At 40.5% G+C, this 19,474-nt stretch overlaps 1 protein-coding gene across 1 annotated transcript in view; it reads left to right on the top strand.

Moving 5' to 3' along the window:
- doc2g (double C2-like domains, gamma) overlaps positions 1-16,385 on the top strand; it is a gene marked incomplete at both ends in the record, with an annotated part of 32,557 nt that extends 16,172 nt beyond the window's left edge. The window contains 6 exons of the mRNA XM_080028758.1: positions 632-758; positions 1,150-1,206; positions 1,891-2,015; positions 11,430-11,511; positions 11,791-11,887; positions 16,246-16,385. Of these exons, the coding sequence (XP_079884884.1) occupies positions 632-758; positions 1,150-1,206; positions 1,891-2,015; positions 11,430-11,511; positions 11,791-11,887; positions 16,246-16,385 (628 nt within the window). The remainder of the gene's footprint in view (positions 1-631; positions 759-1,149; positions 1,207-1,890; positions 2,016-11,429; positions 11,512-11,790; positions 11,888-16,245) is intronic.
- Between the last annotated feature and the right edge of the window lie 3,089 nt (positions 16,386-19,474).

Genomic DNA, 19,474 nt, shown 5'->3' on the forward strand with positions numbered 1-19,474 from the left:
AACATCCTGCCCTGACTTTGGTGATCCGCTCACTAGCAAATTTTAGCACGCTAACATGCAAAACAAAGATGGCGAATATGATGAACATTGTACCTGCTTTTTCACACTCTCACTGTCAGGAGAATGGTTCTCTATATAGTCCCCTTCAATACTCACATATAGAATGTATGCACATGAATCGATAGCAGCCTTTTTCATTTGTTTTATCCCCACCTGACCACACATAACCTCGGGAAATACTGAAGGGGGAATCTAATTACATGCTTACGTAAAACAATGTCTTTTTCTCTTACTTGTTTCAATTATGACAATAAGTGTCTGACAGGGTGGCTACCAGCTGAGATAGAAATTGACGAAATCCTTTGGAAAATCTCTTTGCAGTCGCACAACTCCTCCTCATCATTCGGCGCTGCTCGTGCGAAACCACCAAAAGCCTGTGTTACCATGCAGATGGAGAGATTTGATTGTTCGGACGTGTTTTGTATATGTATATTTGGCACACATGCCTGCTTCAACGTAATCGAGTCGAGCAGATCAGCGTCTAGGATCATCTTGTAACTTATCACCTGACTCACCTGCTTCTCTCCTCTTCCTCTCTGCTCCTGTATGTGTGTCTGTGTGTGATATGAAGGCTGTGTGTGTGCGACATGGACAGACTCGGACGGAATGAATTCATTGGAGAGGTGAGAGTGGCCCTGAAAAAACTTAGAGTGGGGGAGAACAAACGCTACCATATGGGCCTGGAGAGAATTGCGCAGGTACGTGTGCATATGTGTGTTTGTGTGTGTGTGTGTGTGTGTGTGTGTGTGTGTGTGTGTGTGTGTGTGTGTGTGTGTGTGTGTGTGTGTGTGTGTGTGTGTGTGTGTGTGTGTGTGTGTGTGTGTGTGTGTGTGTGTGTGTGTGTGTGAGTTTAGCGTGTGCATGCACACAGACTTTTCACATATAAACCAAATGAATCAATTCCTGTGGACATATATATGAGATGTGTCCCATTTCCATTGAGCATGTCTGCATGGGGGCTACCAGACATTCATTTCAAATGCCACTTTACAAAGTGTTATAGATATCCACCCCAGAGGCTGTGTGGACCATAACCATTATGTCCATGCCTCTCTCTGTCTCCCTCTGTCTCCCTCTCTCTCATTTCAGAATAAAGAAATGAACAATCAAATGGTGGAGCCGGGAGCTGTCGTGGCAGAGGAGGAGGTAAAACTAACATCAGCTTTATCCTCACCGATCTTATATCACCAGTTTCAAAAACAAGGCTGCCGTAATTTCCTTTTCCATTTCCGTTTGCTTATCTTTTAAGTAATTACTGGAGTCTGTGCTCCATTTACACCATCTCCAAAGAAGAATAAAGTTTAATTAAGTTTTTTAAATGGGCAATATGTGTGGCTGAGGCATTAATTGAAATGTGAAGGTAATGCACTCCCATGACTCCAGACGGCAACATGTTGTAATGACACCACGGGCTGCCAGTTAAGGGTTTTTCTCCTCTGGTGATCCTCATCTCATTTCTCTTCATGATTTTAGAGACAGAGGGTAATAACTTTGCGTTTGTGATTCGACTCAGTTTATGGTTCAACTGGGAGATTAAAATGAGAAGGGAGCGGAGTCATTTTTCCAGATAAGGTCTTTAATTACAAGCTTTAATTTGAATACTCCTGTTGCCCAGACAGACACACACACTATATCCTATGTAGTGGAGAAATGTTGCAACATATCAGAAAAACCCATCTATTTTCCGAGCATCATTTAATGGAACTTGAGTTTTGAGAAACTTTATTGAACCCTGTGAGAGATTCCTACACTGTGTATTCACTGACATGGGAAACATCAGGTTTAAAACAGGTGCTGTGTCTGACACTGTTATTTTGTACGTGTCCCCAGCGTGGTCGCATCCTTGTGTCACTGTGCTATAACACAGAGAAGAGCAGCCTTTTGGTTGGGATCATACGCTGTGCCCATCTGGCTGCCATGGACTCCAACGGCTACTCTGACCCCTTCGTCAAAATGTAAGTCATTTCAGATATGCATGATAAACCTGGCAACCTACAAATTATACTCATGCAGCGATTTGGCATTAGCAATTTAAAATGTAATATAGTATGGCAAAAGTTTTTTTTTAATACTAGACCAGTGCAAAGTTGACATGAACAATAGTGTCATATTGCTTTTCATGCATTATGTTGTGGTCATAGTGTAAAGAAAAAGTACCACATAAAGCATTTTTCAGTCCACATACAGACTTGTTGAGTATACATATTTTGTTCCCTTGTCCACTAAGGAAACACAGAATTTGCTTTGATCTGCTTTGTGGTTTGACACAACTAATGTTAGAGAGCTCTGGATATGCTCAATGAGTCACAGCGCATAACATTTGTTCGATTTTACACGTGTCAACCTTTAACCAGCTTGACGGGATTGAGGGGGTGAGGCCAGATGCCCTGCTCTGACACCACCATGACACGACACCCACTAACATAGGGAACGCAAAAGCATGGGTGACAAAATGTAAAACTGCTATCGGCCTAATTAGCCTCACATACTCATACTAGGAACCATCATATGGAGTTGATAGCAAACATAACCCAATTCCACAATCCCTTGTTCCACCATTTTCAAAGTAAGGATTTGCTGCTTTCCTCTGAAATTAACACCATTGTAAACTGAGCATTTCAATCCAAAGACTTCATCTTTAGCTCGAGGAAATGATGTAATGCACTATTCACAAGTTTTGGACATTTCATAGAACAAACAAGGAAACAATTAATCCAAAAATAATAACAATCAATAGTTCAAACAATTGTTATTTGTGGCCGTGGACATTTTATATTCATCATATACCAAGTCAGGGCACTTCTCTCTGCCAGTGCTGGTATTTTTCGAAGTGTGAAAGACGGAGATGAGGAGAGGGAATGTGTTGAACCCTGCTCACCTGAGAGGTGTTGATAGATAAAACCTACACAGCTCAATCTCCTTTCCTTCGCCTGGTGCGCTTCAACGCCAACAGTGCAGGGAGTTAGAACGCACACACACAGAAGAACTATCCAACACCACCTCTCAGTAGTGGGAGACTTCCAGGTTACAGAAGCGTCAAAGCAGATTCTGGTTTCTGATAATTGAGACTGTGATCCAAATATCGTTGGAATACAGTTATTTAAGAGGCAATAAGATAGGATGGATAAGCTATTCTTGACTTGGTTTTGACCTCTTTGATAGATAAGCTGTTTGTTTATGGCCTGAGGACAGTGACAAAAGATTCCGAAAATGGATTAGCCAGAGTAACCCCCCCGATCCATTGTGTGTGTGCTGTTGCTTATAAAGCTGGAACATGCATCTGCCAGCAGCATGTTAGCCAATGTGCGTCATTCCGGGACTTATGCTTCACTGTTTTCTTTTGATATATATATATAATATAATACAATTATATGGGAAGGAGGTAGTTGTGTGATGTTGTTTTACTGCCACAGCGTGAGGGAGAAAGAGGTTGGGGGTCAGGTGGGACAATGAAAAAATCAGACGTAAACACTTAAGACATGCTGTATATTTCTTGCCCACAGCCAACATGTTTAATGTTTTGAAAAACCATTTCACTTGATGATATTTTCGATTGTCGATTGTAGGAGAGAGGTAGAGAGATGAAAGAAGCACAGAAAGAATACAAATAAAACTTGCTCAGACACACATGCATATATTTCTCTGCTTTCTCCTCAAGGAATTGATTTGCACCTGCACTTTAAACGTTTAAAATTGGTCTATTATGCCGCACAATGTCTTTGAGTACACTAGAAAATGACATACACGGCAGAGTGTATTTACCTCTTCCTCATCTCTCCGTCACTCTTTCTCCTGGCGGTACTAGGTGGCATTTTATTCATTTTGTTGTGTCTCCCTCCTATTGTTCTTTACACCGGCTTTTGTTCCCAGGGTGTCTATCATAGAGAGCCTTGTTTACCTCGTGTCAGCGGTTGGTTTGCAGAGTATACACTTTTACCAATACATTTAATACTGGCATAGGTGAATTGGATCTCTAGAGTATAACTGAGCAATTAAGTTAACGTAAGGAATTAATTTGCCTAGCTAGCCTTCTGGCCTTCGTCACTACAAGAGCGGGTGTAACGCCAACAATCCTCTTGAGGAATCTGTAGTTAAATCTTATTTTGATGCTAGTCTCTCTTTATCCCTGCCTTGTGCGTGTGCGTGCGTGCGTGCGTGCCTGTGTGCGTGCCTGCGTGTGTTTGTTCGTTCGTATGTGTGTGTGTGTGTGTGTCTTGCATTTGTCCATAGGGTTGTTCCAATTGGTTCTGCTTCTTTCTGTGAATCTTAATTAGCCTGTGTAAGCAATTCAAGTTACACAAGGATCAGAATTATCTCAGAGCTAATTTGTCTTCCATTTTGAAAGGACAAATGAACGTTTAAGGACCAAATGAGTTTACATCCTTGCGAAGAACCCACACTCCTCTTCCTCTTCCAAACCCATTATGCCAAAACACTTAAACAAATTATTCTGTCAGGGAAAGGACATGTGAAGGCAGAAAAAAAGAGCAAAACATCACAGATATTTCCTGCTGACCAAGCACACATGCCAAGCTTTACAGTTTTGTTCTCTCTCTATCTCTCTCTGTCTTGCTTGAACGCTCGTGTGAAGTGAAACTCGTGACTCCTCTCTGCAGCAGACATATATTTAGCTCCATTCTCCCATTGTCACTCATTTTTCTTTTGCTTTATATTGTTACTGTTGTGGTTTTTTTGCATGTGTCATAACATTGGCTCCCGTTTTTAAAAAAAACTCTTCTCTTCCTGCCACTTTTACTTTATTCATTCATAGGGATGCTCTGGTTCTTCTGTGTTTCTCACCCTTACCCAAATGTGCTGTCAGGATGGTTTTAGGTTCCAAATTCATATGACTCTGGCAGCTACAGAGGTGTCAAGTTGTCACAGGATGAAGTTATTTGCTTCCAATGACAAAAAGGACAAACACGGACAAGAAATGAGAAAAAAAATGTAATTGTGTACTCACCAAACGTGATTCTTTTTGTTGTTTAGCTTGTGATCAGCCCTGTCCGGTTACAAGACAGAATTTGCTTTCAATTGATTTCATTTGTACGTTGAAAACAGCGTGAGCAAATCCATCAATCAAGAAGTTTAAACAAACAATAAAAAGACAAATGACCTAAAAGATTAGGTTCCATTCCTATGTTCACTCGATGTTAACCCCAATTAATGCTATCAGCATGACATACACAATTTGTGACTATTCGTAACTGGATGTGTTTTGTTTGTAGATAACTGTATTTTCATCAATCCTATTTATACTTTTTTTAATGTAAAAAAAAACTCTTCTTCTTAATATAGTGAGTTAGCCATACTATTCTCTAGTGCTTTTGTAGACCCCATATTGTGTTATGTTTGGAAGCTGTGTGTGTTGACTGTCCATGTGCAAGTCAGCATCTGTCAGCATTCCTATTGAAATAACCAACCTTTATTCACAGTAGGCATTTTGAAGCTCACCCAAAGCTAATGTGAGGCAACAGAAGCAAGGGAACTCGGCTGTAATGAAGGATATGACATAACATAAAGAGAATTTAACTTTTTATTTTTTAAATGTTTGAATATACCCCACTTGATTTGCCTGACTGAGATTGCTTACGCCTCAAACAAGCTTTTGCCTGAAGCATATTCACAGAGCAGGGATTTAAGATTTGTACCTCATTGTGTAATCACTCTAGAAAGGGATTCCTTTATGGCCAATATATAGACGTAATAATTACAGTGACTAATAACTGAATATACATATGCATGGGTGCATGGGTAATTTATTAGTGAGAGACAGACTTAAATAATTAGAGCCTATACTTAAAAGAAAAAATCTTCATGGATACAAATAGGGGAGAACGGGGTAATCTGAGACACTTTTTACATTTGCTCCCCTCTAAGCGAGCTAAAATGATTTATCACTCAAATGTACACATTTCCCATTAATTCAGGATGTTTCCTAGAAATGGGCATTAGCAGATTTTTTTCAAGACAAAGGGCAGTGAAAATAAGATTGTTTTAAAAAAAGTTGTCATGTGGCTCACTTTACCCCAGCTGTGGGGTAAACTGATCCACTTACTTTTTCCAATCTGAAACTACTATAACAACACATATTAAAACAGTAAGAATCCTGAAAGCTAGCCACACATTCCAGAACTAATGTCGGACTAGTAAAAGAATGATGGGGTTTGGTCAATTAAGCAAAGCAAATTTTCTAAACACTTGAAAGTAACTCTGAACAAAATCAAATACAACATATTATAATTCAAAAGGTTTTAATAAGATTCAAAAGGAAAGATAGAACCAGTTAGATTAGAACACAGTCTGGGGGTCAGAACACAGGACCCTTAGAGCCAGCTAGTGTCTTGGGGTCAAAGCATAGGAATATCAGAACCAGCGAGAACAGCCTGGGACACAGGAGAAGACCCAACTGGATTATAACATCAGCCTGTCATACTCTACAATTCGGCCTACTCTACATTCCAGCCCTGAAGGTTACAGGGACAGATGAGAGGGTGCTCTTTCCGTGTGGTTGCCCCAGGTCGTCTTCCTGGTGTATTTCCTTGGCATGATGGCTTTTCTACAATGTGTATGACATTAAAATAAAACATATGTCATGTAATATTACATTAAAATATGTTTAAGACTAAAATTAACTTGTGCCTCATGGTGGGGGAAAGTGAGACAGTGGCTCACTTTCCCCCACAGCATTTGGCTCACTTTCCCCCACCACCACAATTTGAGAAAAAACTCCCTCTCTTAGCATTTCAGGCTAATCTTCAATTATCAGCATCACATGGTTTCATTTGTTGGTAGTTCATCAACACGTATGATAGAAGTTTTTCTATATGAATACATTTGCTTTGGCACAACAGTTGATTAAGTTGACAGCAAGAAAATTTACTTTTACATGCAAAATACCTATTTTGGTGAAAAAAACATGCTTACCACAGCACTATGAGGTCCTCTCTTTCAGGGCCATGGGGAAATGGGCTTGAAAACATATATCTCACATGACCACAAATGTTTTCCGTTGCCTAGATACAGGGGGTGGCTCACATTACCCGATGCCTCAGATTCCCCCGTTCTCACCTATACATAAATGGTCCAACATTTTATTTTAACTAGGCATTAGTTTTTTTCACTACTCTTATCCAAAAATCTCAACTTCTTAAGCACTTACAACCAAGCTTTCCATAATCATTCTAAGCATATTCTGATTCTGGTTTAATTCTGGTTATTAAAGAAGGGTTTGTTCATGTTGTTAATTGTCTGATTTATGATACATTTTGTTCTTAAAAACATGCTGGAAATGCATTTTAAGAACTTTAAGAAACTGAATTTGGTTTTAAAGAGTTGTATGTATAATTTGTTATGCCTAACTGCCTATTTTGCATATTACCCGATGCCTCAGATTCCCCCGTTCTCCCCTATGTACTACTTAATATAAACTACAACATTATTTACGATAAAAAGAGACTAACATGTTTTATAGACAAGCCCTCTGCTGACTAAAGTGGAGACAGCATAGTTAGAGATGTAACAACAAAGTTATTATCACCTGCAATACAAAGGTAACACAGTATGTCCTGCAACAAATACAATGTTGCTAATTTTAATATGTGTGTGTTATTGCTCAGACCGATATTTTGATGCATTTGTAGTATAGCCACATTTTATTTGAATGAGCTATGAGTAGTCGTTCCTGTTATTTTGTCCACACCTTATATTTTATTCCGTGAGTTATTACATATTTCATAATAAACAAAGTTAGTATCTAAACATCTTCAATTACCATTATAAAATGTACATAATAGTGTGGTTGATGTGTATAGCACAGCTAGTGAGTTAAGTGCATTTTACAGTGAACAAACTACTTTCTAGAAACACTTGTGAAAAACAGAAGGGATAATCCTCCCCTATCTCTATGGACCAGCCTGCCATGGTTAGAATTTGTAATCACAATGCATTTTCTATGGTAATGTGGCCATAGTTTGACTGCTGCTGAGTGCAATCGTTTTATTTATATGCTATCATTATTATGAACGTTGCTGCCAAATGATGTTTTGTTATTCTGGGAAGTGGAATCCCCTGAACTGCTTCAGAGCCATATGTAAAATGGGATTAGGCACAGCTAAATCTGAGATGTCCCGCTAGGATGTCACCTCACCCTCTTACTGGTCTGATAAAGGTTTTGTTTGGCTGCCCCCCTCAATTGATTCCTTTCTCCCTTCCTTTTTTTTGTGAAGGCACTCAGAGCATGTTATATGTGTCAGCTATTTTGGAGGATAGATGCTTAATAGCTTTTGCAGGAACCAGCCTTTTAGCATGCAATAAATAAAAAGAAACAGAGCCTGCGACAAGCAAAAAGAAGTTGTATAGTAATATGTCCTCAACTGATTGGCATGACCTTGAACAACAAGGTGCTGTAAGCGGAATGGTTCTTTTAGCTAACTTCCTGTCTGTTACTGCAGTTAGTAGTCCCCTCGTTATCTAGCACCATCTCAGATAAGTAATTGTGATAAAAGATGATAAAAACCATCAAAACAGACATTGGGAAGGATTTTTACCTGCTCCGCCATTGTAGGCGCATAAACATTCACCCATCTTGTCCTCTAGCGTGCACTGACAGTGAGACCACGAGTGAGACGGGTGTCGGTTTGTAGTGTTCTCTCTTGTGATTGGATATTAATTTCGGGATCCCCGGAAAGTTTATTTGCCGATTACATGCAGATGCGGCTGACTGAGAGATCGGCTTTATGAAACACGCACATTATGACACACTGTATGCATAAAGAGCGATTTAACACTTATATTAACATAAATAAATCGCTTACTTCACCTTTAAGAGTCACACCGGTGGTTTGGTACCAAAGAATAACTTCAAGAGTTGTGTGGGCATATGTCCTTCTAGAGGTTATTTCACTTTAAGAGGAGAGAGCTGTTAATATCTCTAAATAATACGTTTCTGGCTCACAGATTAGCCAAATTTAATCGTGCATCATTTGAACGAATTTGACCGCTGCACCATTTGTTTGTACCAGACGTTAGCTGTAAGTTAGCTAGCAGCACGTGCAGTGACCGTGACTTTAGCCCAATCATTTCATATAATAAAAAGGGATATTTTCAGCAATGACATACATCTAGTGGTGATACCACCTTACTTCAATCTCAATATATCAATTCCTCCTCCACCTGTTCCTTCCCCTCCTCCATCCCTCCAGCACGTGCAGTGACCGTGACTTTGGCAATTTGCGCCATCGTGGCGGAATTGGTGTCTACTTGTGTCCATTGGCTTTTTATGCTCGGCCTCTAAAATTCTTATTGTGTTTTGTATGCACACACAGTAAATGCCTGGACACAACACAATTTTGAATAAAACGTGTTATGAGACAGGAATCAATGGTGGAATAGGAATCTTTGGAGAAAAAGTATTCTGCTCCCATATACAACTGATCTGAGCTAAGCTACTTTTATTATTTTTATCATGAGTAGGTCCAGCTCACCGGATGTAGGAGATTGGGCTGGCAACCGATTCTGTCGCCAAACTCCTCCCCTCCTCTTCCAGGTTTTAGCCTATACCGTTTATGCTCCGCGCAGAACGAAAGACAAAAGAACTTGTGCACATGTGTTTGCTCAGCTGCAGCGCCAATAGTATAGCATCTAGTAGCTCCTAGACGTTATATACAATAAATGTTGCTGTACACACACGTGCACGCACAGTAACAGAGAAAGCTATCCCAATTTCCGCAATTGATAAGTGAAACCGGTCCATAGTTTTCCCTTAAACTCCAATTATTTAGATATTTGTAAACGATGCTTTCAGATGAGCAAAAGTGGATACAGAAGATACATCACTATAGACATATTATAATACAAGGACATTTCTGACCCGTTAGCAACTACAATTGCTGGTAATTTGAAATTGCTCTGTACAGCCTATACACTGCAGGACAATGGTTCCCAACCTTTTGAGATTGCACCCCTTTGAAACAAATGAATGTCTATACGATTTCTCTTCACAGGTATTAATCTTAAATTTACACATCATTTTGAGAATAGAGGAAAGAGTTTTAGTTCCTAATACTTTTACAGTAACTATCTTTTGATCCCTCGGTTTCAGTTTGCCAACCTTTGGCTGATCAAAGTTTGGAACCAAATAATGCTGTAAACATCTGGGCTTTAGGCTATATTAGGCTGTAAGTTTAAGACATAGCCTAACCGTGTGATTTTGCATCTTGTAGTTGTTGACAACAAGTGGATGGACTGACATTGCCATTTTTATGATAAATACAGCTTTAGCCCAATCATTTCATATAATAAAAAGGGATATTTTCAGCAATGACATACATCTAGTGGTGACACCACCTTACTTCAATCTCAATATATCACTTCCTCCTCCACCTGTTCCTTCCCCTCCTCCATCCCTCCATCTTTCACTCGCTCTAATTCCGGCTCTGCAGTGACAACCCCAAGCCCATCTCATGCATCAACTGTCAGGCCAGGATACGTCACTGGCGGGGGGGAGGGTGTGTGGGAGTGGCTGTAAGGTGGTGCTGGAAGAGTAAGATCTCTCACTGCCTGAGCCATTTTGACTCGGAATTTATGCTGATGATGACTCCCATTGCCCTCCAGCGATCCTTCTGTTGCTTTTTTGCTGGAGCGTTTAGTCCTCAAACTGGCATGATTATGATCTCGCTGGTCTGCTGTTCCCTCTCTCTCTCTTTCTGTGTTTCTTTTGCTCTCTCATTGTCCCCGCTTTTAGTGAAAAGACATTTGGATCAAAATTATCTCAGAAAGGGATTTTGCAAGCGTCACTGTCTCCCTTTGATTTGGCAATTCAGCAAAGTTGGATGTCACAACAGGGCAAAAAAATGTTTTAAAGTAATTGTTAAATTACCTTGATCTCGGAAATTACCGTTATTTTTGCTTGAAAGGGTAACCAATTAACATCCAAAGGCTTCAAACAAAGTTGAGCCTGAGAAATAGTTTAAAATTTCAGGAAAATAATGCTAATTGGTTTTCTTTCTGAAGGGTAGATGGGAAGTCCGACACTGCTTTCATATCTGTAAGTAAATATATCAAAGTCGCAAGCAGTTAGCTTAGCTTAGCATAATGACTGGAAAAACAGGGTAGCAGCTAGTGCCTGGGTCTGTCAGGGTCTGGCCAAATATTTAAAAAAATCAAGGATTTATTCCAAGCTAACCGGTTGTTTGCTAACGTTTTACTTTTTAATTCTATTCTAACAATTTGCCTGAACTAACTAATGCAAATAGAGTAAAAAAAATGATATGTGTTATCCTGTGGCTGGATACGTCCTTAATAATATATAATGATCCCCCTGCTGTACACCCTCTTTAGCTTTTGCTCTTCTTTTCTCTCTTTCTCAGCACCCTGCAGCCAGACATGGGTAAAAAGTCAAAGAACAAGACTACAGTGAAGAAAAAGACTCTCAACCCCGAATTCAATGAGGTACAATGTATCTCCTGCATTACAAATATCCACAGCACAACTGATGACTTCTTTGATTTACGTACTCATGTGCTCAAAAAGTTAATCTATTGTGTAGGCCTTACAGATGTTTAGATGAGCATGGCAATTGAGCATACCTTTCACCTTTCCTTGAATGTGCTTCCAGCCTCAATCGGCATGATTTCGACTGGAAATGCAATTACAAAATCAGTTCCTTTCAACCCTCGTGTTTATGAATCATTTATATGAATATGCTCTTGTTTTGCATCACCTACACAGGAGTTTTCATATGAAGTGGCCCCTGACCAGCTGGCAAAGAAAACCCTGGAGATCTCTGTGTGGGACTACGACTTGGGAATGAGCAACGACTTTATAGGTAGGCTGAGAAAAACTCAGTTGTGGAAGGGAGAAAGGAGTGGAGTGTGGGGGGAGGGGGAGCAGCAAAGTAGATGACTGTACCAGAGTGTTTGAATGAAAGTGGTGCAATTGCAGAAAAAGCTGAAAAACCAGGCCGAGTGTGGGCGGAGAGAGGAATAATAAAAAAGAAACGGAGACATGAGGGGTAATTATGGCGCTTGTGGAGAACGATTGAAGGAGCAAAGGAGTTTGAATGGAGAGGGAAATGGAGAGGCTTCAGAACGAGGAAGACATTCTCCCTGGATCCCAATCCCTCATGGAGCAGGCACATGAGATCGCTGCTGCTTTGTCAGGAGGATGCTACATGCCTCGGCATGGCGTGATGTGTATATTATAGCACATGGTAGCTTAGGGAGTAATGGGGATCTAGTGGGGAGGCAAAGTGAGAATAATTTGTAAGCTTGAAGGCCCTGAAGATCAAAGCGTTTTACTCCGTGAAATGTGTGTGCGTGTGTAGTAGCCGACTGTTTCCCCATGGCGACAAAGACAAAGGACTTTAGACTGGACTCTTTAAATCAGTGTTCCAAGTTTATTGCAGGAGTTTCCAGAAGACATACAGAGGACTTGGTGGTAGCATAAGCAAGGAGGGCTGTCCCCCAAAAGCTAGCTAGCCCACACCTGTGCGTAGTCTTATATCAAACCCTTGGCATGCTGGTACTCCCTAAAATAGGCATATGGTTTCATATCACAGGTCCCAGCAACAGATGATGTTTATCTATTAAAAGGTTGTTTTCGTCTCTCACAGTGACCTCTAACATTTAAAGGCCTTTGCTCAGCAAACTCTGGTATTAACCATTCAAAATCCACCACACGTGCATGTGTGCGTGAGGCAGCTGCACACACATGTGGATGTTAGTGGGTTGGTGGGAGACGCACCCGGTGTTTAGATAAGCCCAGTGAGTTATGAGCCTCGCTGGGAGAAAAGGCCATCGGTCTAACGTATAGCTTCAGATAACAGCCATTCCCCTGACCATTATCATTACAGGTCTAGCCAGTTATGTTAATTGGGGCTGACACAAAAATGACACTGACACAAAAAGAAGAATGGAAAAGCCAGTTGATAAAGAGCAAAACACAATAACAAGTGTCTATTAAGCTTGGCAGAAGATATATGGATGTCACATGATAAAATGTGTGATCTCAGTGATACATGGAGGAACTAACGGAACAATGAGAGAAAAACTGTGTGGGCAAAAGTACACAGAAAACCACAGGCAATAAATCAAGCTGGTGATTCTTAAAAAATAAATTGATACACATGGAGAGACAGGGGGAAGTTTATTTTGCCATGAACCAAATCTGAACCTCTGATTTTCACTTAGCCATTGTTGTGTTGTACATTTATTTAATGTCACCTTACAGTAAAAACTGTAAAACTCTATAGAAAACGGTTATGGTTGTATTTGGTAGTCTTTGACTGCCGTAAGCGACATATGGTAAAAAAGAAATTAATGAATTTTATTCAGAAAGATCTGTCATGACAACTTGCTACTATTCATTTCTGAGACATTGATTCCTCCTAAAAGCAAACATGGCAAGTTCAATCCCAGCGGGCAACTTTAGGAGTATTTCATTCCCTTTCCAACCTTACACTGAAGGTAAAATGCTCCAAAAACAGATTGGAATAAAATAAACAATAACAATTGTGTTATTGCTGATAAGCATTTAATGGCAATGTGTGATCCTTTTGGATTAAGAGCAGTAGTGGACCATGAGAAGTTCAATCAGCCAGATCAACAGGTTTTGTCTTGAAGGAGGGTACGGTGTAGGAGACACATAAAGTAGCAGCAGAATGTCAGAGCTTGCAGTTTGACAAACAAGCCTTGTTAGCTCTTTGCTGTCATTTTCCAAGGCTCTGTAAGAAGGCAGTATTGCCAAAATACCACATTTAAAACTTCACGCCCCATTAACTGAGCAATCACAGCCAAGGGAATGGCTTTGTAATAACCTCGCTGTGACAACTGCCTGCCTCTCTATGTCTAACATCTGCCTCCCCAGTAACGCCTCCCATCACCCCAGCTCACTTTCACCTCAGTCATTTCCTACTTCTCTGCATATTTATTCACCCAGTGCTCTTTCAAAAAATCTTTCCTCATCTAAATCTCTTTCTTGTTAAAGGGGGGGGGGGGCTTTTCTCTGCCTTGAGGAAGTTGTCTCAATGTCAGCTTGCTCACATCATTGCTCAAATAACAATTATCTTTATTAGAACCAATGTCGACATCATTGCCGAATCTCTGCATATTGCAAATTAGATAATATCAGTCAGTCTATTTTTTGTTCTGATTCCACCTCAAGTAAAATGTCAAGTACTTGTTATTTACTATATTAGATTACAATAAATTATACTTTGAAATATGCATCTACATTTCTTAGGGAAATATTGTACTTTATACCCACTACTTATATCTACTACTTTCAACCCTCTTATTATCTTTGGGGTCAATTTGACCTAAAAAAAATATATATAACTGTTTTGAGGCCCAAAAAGGTGAAATTATCCAATATTTCAAATAACTAGAGAATAGAGGAAAGTCAAAGGACAATCTTCTTTCCTCTCCCGTTACAATCATCTCATGACTCTTTAGATTGATCTGGGATTGATTTTAGGAACCACTTAGCTGTGCTAATCAACTTTAACTAATGCAGTTTTTTTTACTCCACTTCGACCAACTACATGCCAACATGCTACATGCATTAGTGCATAATGTAAGATATAGTACACTGTAAACGATTTCTGTTGTTTTCACAGTAATATTACTGTAATGTCATCAGTTTCTTACTGTAGTTGCGTTATGCAGTAAACTGTCGATTTGGTTGTTTTCACAGTAATATTACTGTTATGCCACGAGTATCTTACTGTATTTTAGTTATACAGTACATTAATGTCGATTCGCAAAGCTTTCTGGGAAATATTGCGCTACTGTCAATCTAAATACAGTAATAATAACCAGTAAAAATAAACCGCAAGCCTCTATCTTTAAATCACAGACGGTCCAGTAAAACAAATTACAGTACCACTGTACTACTATAATTTGTTCAACAGTAGTTTTACTGTGGTAGGAAATACATCAACTACTGGATACTTGTTGCCAGTCAGTTACTGTTAATTTAACAGTAAATAGTTTACAGTGTACTATACTGTATAAGTCACAGGGGCAACACAACTGCAGAGGTTCAACATAGAATGGAGTTGTTGTTTTTTACATTGTTGTATGAGTACTTCTACTTAAAGGTGGAGCTGGTGATTCTGGATAATGCTTTTTGTCAAAACACTTTGTGTCAAAATCACAAGGTGGTGTAAGTTTCATGTATGTAAGACTTTCCTAGTGGGAGATAGTGACCCTAGCCTAACCCTAGCACTTCAGGAAATGAGTGGAGGTCAATGTAAATAGCCCAGGGTTAGGGTTGACTTAGGGTTATGAAAATCAATTTCTCTTCATCTTATAATCAAATCCTTTGGTGTGTATAGTTGTAGGGCTGATGCTAAGTTATCTGATCGGGGTGAGATATTCAATGATTTTAACATAAAGTGATTTTGACAACAATCATTCTCCAGACAGGCTGACTCCACCTTTAAAGAGGACCTATTATACTACTTTTCTGGTCTTAATTTCTTGTTTTACACTGCTATAGAGCAACCTGACACGAATCACATCACAAAAAACTATGTAGATTTTCGGGAAGCTCTTTCTCTTATTTTGGCGATCCAGCACATCCTGTCAACACTTGAGTGTGTGTGCTTCGGCAATCTCCGCTCCCTCCGCCTGTGCATCGGCCATCTCCGCTACCCTCACCCCCCCCCCCCCCCCCTCCTGCAAACCCCACTCCGTTGTGATTGGTTACCTTCCTTCCGGAACACTTTCAGTGGCGGGAAGCGCGAGCATGGACCTATAAGGGCGCGAGGCAGACGCGAACAGGGAAGTGACAGCATTACCATACATGGAAACATCCGCGTGGTCACGTCACCAATTTTTATGCGACGTCACGAATTATGAAAGGGTAGACCGCTTTGAAGACGTGACTTCTCGACTGGCTAGAATAGTGTTTAGTGCTCTGCACAGACACCCCAGACGGTCTGCAGGGAATACGTCGAAATGCATGTAAGTCATTATTTGATAATTTAGTATGGTTAAGCATGACTATGAATCATCATAACAACGTTTATAGGTCATAAAAGTCAAAAAGCATCATAGGTCCTCTTTAAGTAAAGGGTATTTGTGCTTCTTCCAGCACCAGACCTTCTTTCTTTCATTCCACAGCAACAGATTCCCATCACCTGCTGATTCTTCTTCTCTGTCTGTTCCTCTCTGTTTGCAGGAGGAGTGGAGCTGGGCATCAATGCGAGTGGACAGAGACTCAAACATTGGTTCGAGTGTCTCAAAAACAAAGGGAAGAAAGTGGAGTATTGGCATACGCTCACACAGCAAGGAGCCCCGACCAGTGACAAACCGGACTAGATTATACAAGACCTTAGTGCATACAAACATACACACACATACACAAACATGCACTTCTCTCAGAAAGAAAGCAGAGACCAAGTAAAGCAGTAATACAGTAAGAGAAAAGGATAAAACATGCAATAATAATGATGTTCAAATGAAATCCGTCATCAAACGTTAATAATTACAGCACCGAGTATTAGTATACGATAGTCATACTAATATTAGCGATGGTAACAATGTGTAATCTGAATACATTTTTTGTAATGTATTTTTTCTAAAGATGAACCAAATTGTGACGATGTCCTCATTAAAGTGTTGACGTAAAAGAAAAAAAAAACAGTACCCTACTCACAAAATTGTGCTTTAGACCTTACTGTATCGTGGATGTCGCTCATATTCTGTCATTCAAAATGTACACCTCTATGAAGAGATTTGAGACTCAATGTGCTCAACGTTCATTCAGTGAAAGGGGCCAAAAGGGTGAAGACACCCCCTAGTGACTCATAATGTGGTATATCGTTACAGGAGCAGGGATGTTTATGAAAGCGGTGATTCTGTCCTGAGAAGTGTTGATCTGATGCAAAACAACACACCGTATTATAAAAGCACAAAAACTATCCATTTGGTGGATTTGTACCTTTACCGTTTCAGTGTTCTTGTTCTTATGTCTTTTCATTGCCTTTCGGTGGGAGTGGCTTTCCATACATCTTCATATCAGACATTAACGTGTCCACATACATGTGTGTGTGTGAGTGTGTGTGGGTGTGTGTGTGTGTGTGTGTGTGTTAGGGCTATGAGAACATGAGTGCCTACATTTTAAGTCTGTGCAGCGTGTGTCCGTGCGCATTCGCGTCATGCCCCGTTTCGGAATGTCTCCATCCAACCTCAGAAGCACAGAGGTGTGAAGAATAACAAGAGGGACACGTAGGAGATAGATATCCCCTAAAGCCACTACCACCACCACAGGCGTCAGTGGTGCGAGTGTCCCTGGCTGGAGGATGAGCTGTCAATCATGTGTAGCCAGACCCATTCTCTCTCTCTCTCTCTCTCTCTCTCTCTCTCTCTCTCTCTCTCTCTCTCTCTCTCTCTCTCTCCATTGCCAGTCAGTCATAGAGCAACTTAAAGAATGGATTATATCTGGAAACATAACCTCTGACCGCTTGTTTTGACATTCCTTGGATGGGAAAGTTTTGTCCGTGGCATGCAGAAACGGATATTGCTTTCCGAGGTTTTTTTCCGTTGGTTCCTTTGCTGTGCTGCAGCATTTTGACCCAGAGATTTTAACGGGATCCGAGCGAGTTCTATTCAGCAGCTCCAATTCTTCTTCTCCGATAGAAGTCAGAGACGATGCAACATTTTCTCCCTGCTGGGAAACATCACAGCAGTAATATGTTAACACCCTAAAGCTTGACAAACAAAATCTCCCTGTAATCGACGTTGTAGAATTTCAGACACAGTCCTTTTAGAGGATGTAAAGAAATTTAGCTGAAACCTATGTTGACCATTAGAAGGAGTCATTGCTGTGATTCATGATTCCATTCATCCCATTACTTCTGGCCTATTAAATACCAGGTCTAATTGTGGCATGTATTTTACTCTCCTCTGGACAGGAGACAAGACCAGTGGGACTACCATGTCCATGTCTATTGCCTGCTGAGAACGTAAGTGTGCAGTTAGTTCAAATGCAGACATAGGGACCCCCCCCCCCCCTCAACAGTTTAATCTCAGGAGGGGATGTGGGATTACACCTTGCCCGGAGATACATCTGTCAGCAGGGGGCCGTGGATAATCACACACCAGGTTTCAAGATATTGTAAAAGTTACGCCAGACTGCACACTTAACCTACACGCGTAGTGTGTGTCTATATGCACATCCCGGCATTGTGTAGGCTAGACCATCGCAGAGTTGTCTCAAACGCCTGCCCCGGATATCAAATGTACTCCCCCGGTTAATCTATCTCTACTGCTCTGACCAAACACTGGTTCACAGAAGCATACCTATAGCAGGTCGGTTGCCTCCGGGAGTTTTCTAACTGTTCAATCGATCCGGCTGCTCATATTCTTGGTGTCCTTCAACAACCTTGTGTGTCTCATCGTTGACTGCAAAACAATGGTTTCTTTCAGTAGTGAATTAGGTTCCGGATAAAAAAAAAGGGCTTGAAAGCGTTGGAACTAAACTATGTGTGATAACAATGAGCTGAGTATCTCAGCTCACTGTTACCATTTTCAGTTAGACCTTTAAGAGGGAGGATGTTGGCTATATTCTGTACTTTTTTCTATGCACATCAAAGCTCCCAGCACATCAGCAGTGGGATAATCAAACCAAACCAACAACATGATCCCGTTATCCAGGCTATCAGAGATGCGTTTCTGGGTATGTTCAGTACTTTGATTGAGGCTATGCTGGGTGACAGTGATCTACTGGAGTTCACATACAGTATCTGTCTGGATGGTCACTTGTTTCCTATCTCTGGATCTGTTGGGTTTTGTTTACAGTCGCCAAATGTTTGTGAGTCCTGTCTATTGACTCCGCTTTGCTTATGTAATCATTTTAACTGCAATACAGCTGCATGTTTAGCAATCACTGTCAGCTTGTATAATAGAGTGCAACCTTAGCTGATCATTCTGAATGCTGATGTGTTTACAGCCTATGCCATCCATTCAGTCTCTTACCGTCAGTGCGTATTTGTCTGTTTGTGAATACGATGATTCAGGGTATTTTTTTGCTCAGTTGCTGTGCTTTTGAGAAATAAAAACAAACAAAAAAACCTTTACTGTCACAGATTTTGACACTTGTCTTCCTTAAATTGTTATCAGAGGTAATGGTGCAAGAGGGCACGGGCAAATGAGATGGGAATTCACTAATGCAGTTCCTGTGTATTCACTGTCGTCAATCACAGTGTGTCTGCCATCCTGTGGTGGGTTTGTGTAACTACTTCTCAAAATAAATTGAAGTTGTTTCAGTGGCGTCTGTCTTCCTTTTAAATGACCCGCAAGATCCCTGTTGAGAAGAAAATACAAGACAGGTAGCACATGTGTTGTTCTAAGACATGTTTATTCATCCTAGAAAAATAATCCACAATCAAGCCTGAATATGTTTTTGT

The sequence above is a fragment of the Ammodytes marinus genome, assembly GCF_949987685.1.
Source record: "Ammodytes marinus genome assembly, chromosome: 6".
Taxonomy (NCBI): domain Eukaryota; kingdom Metazoa; phylum Chordata; class Actinopteri; order Uranoscopiformes; family Ammodytidae; genus Ammodytes; species Ammodytes marinus.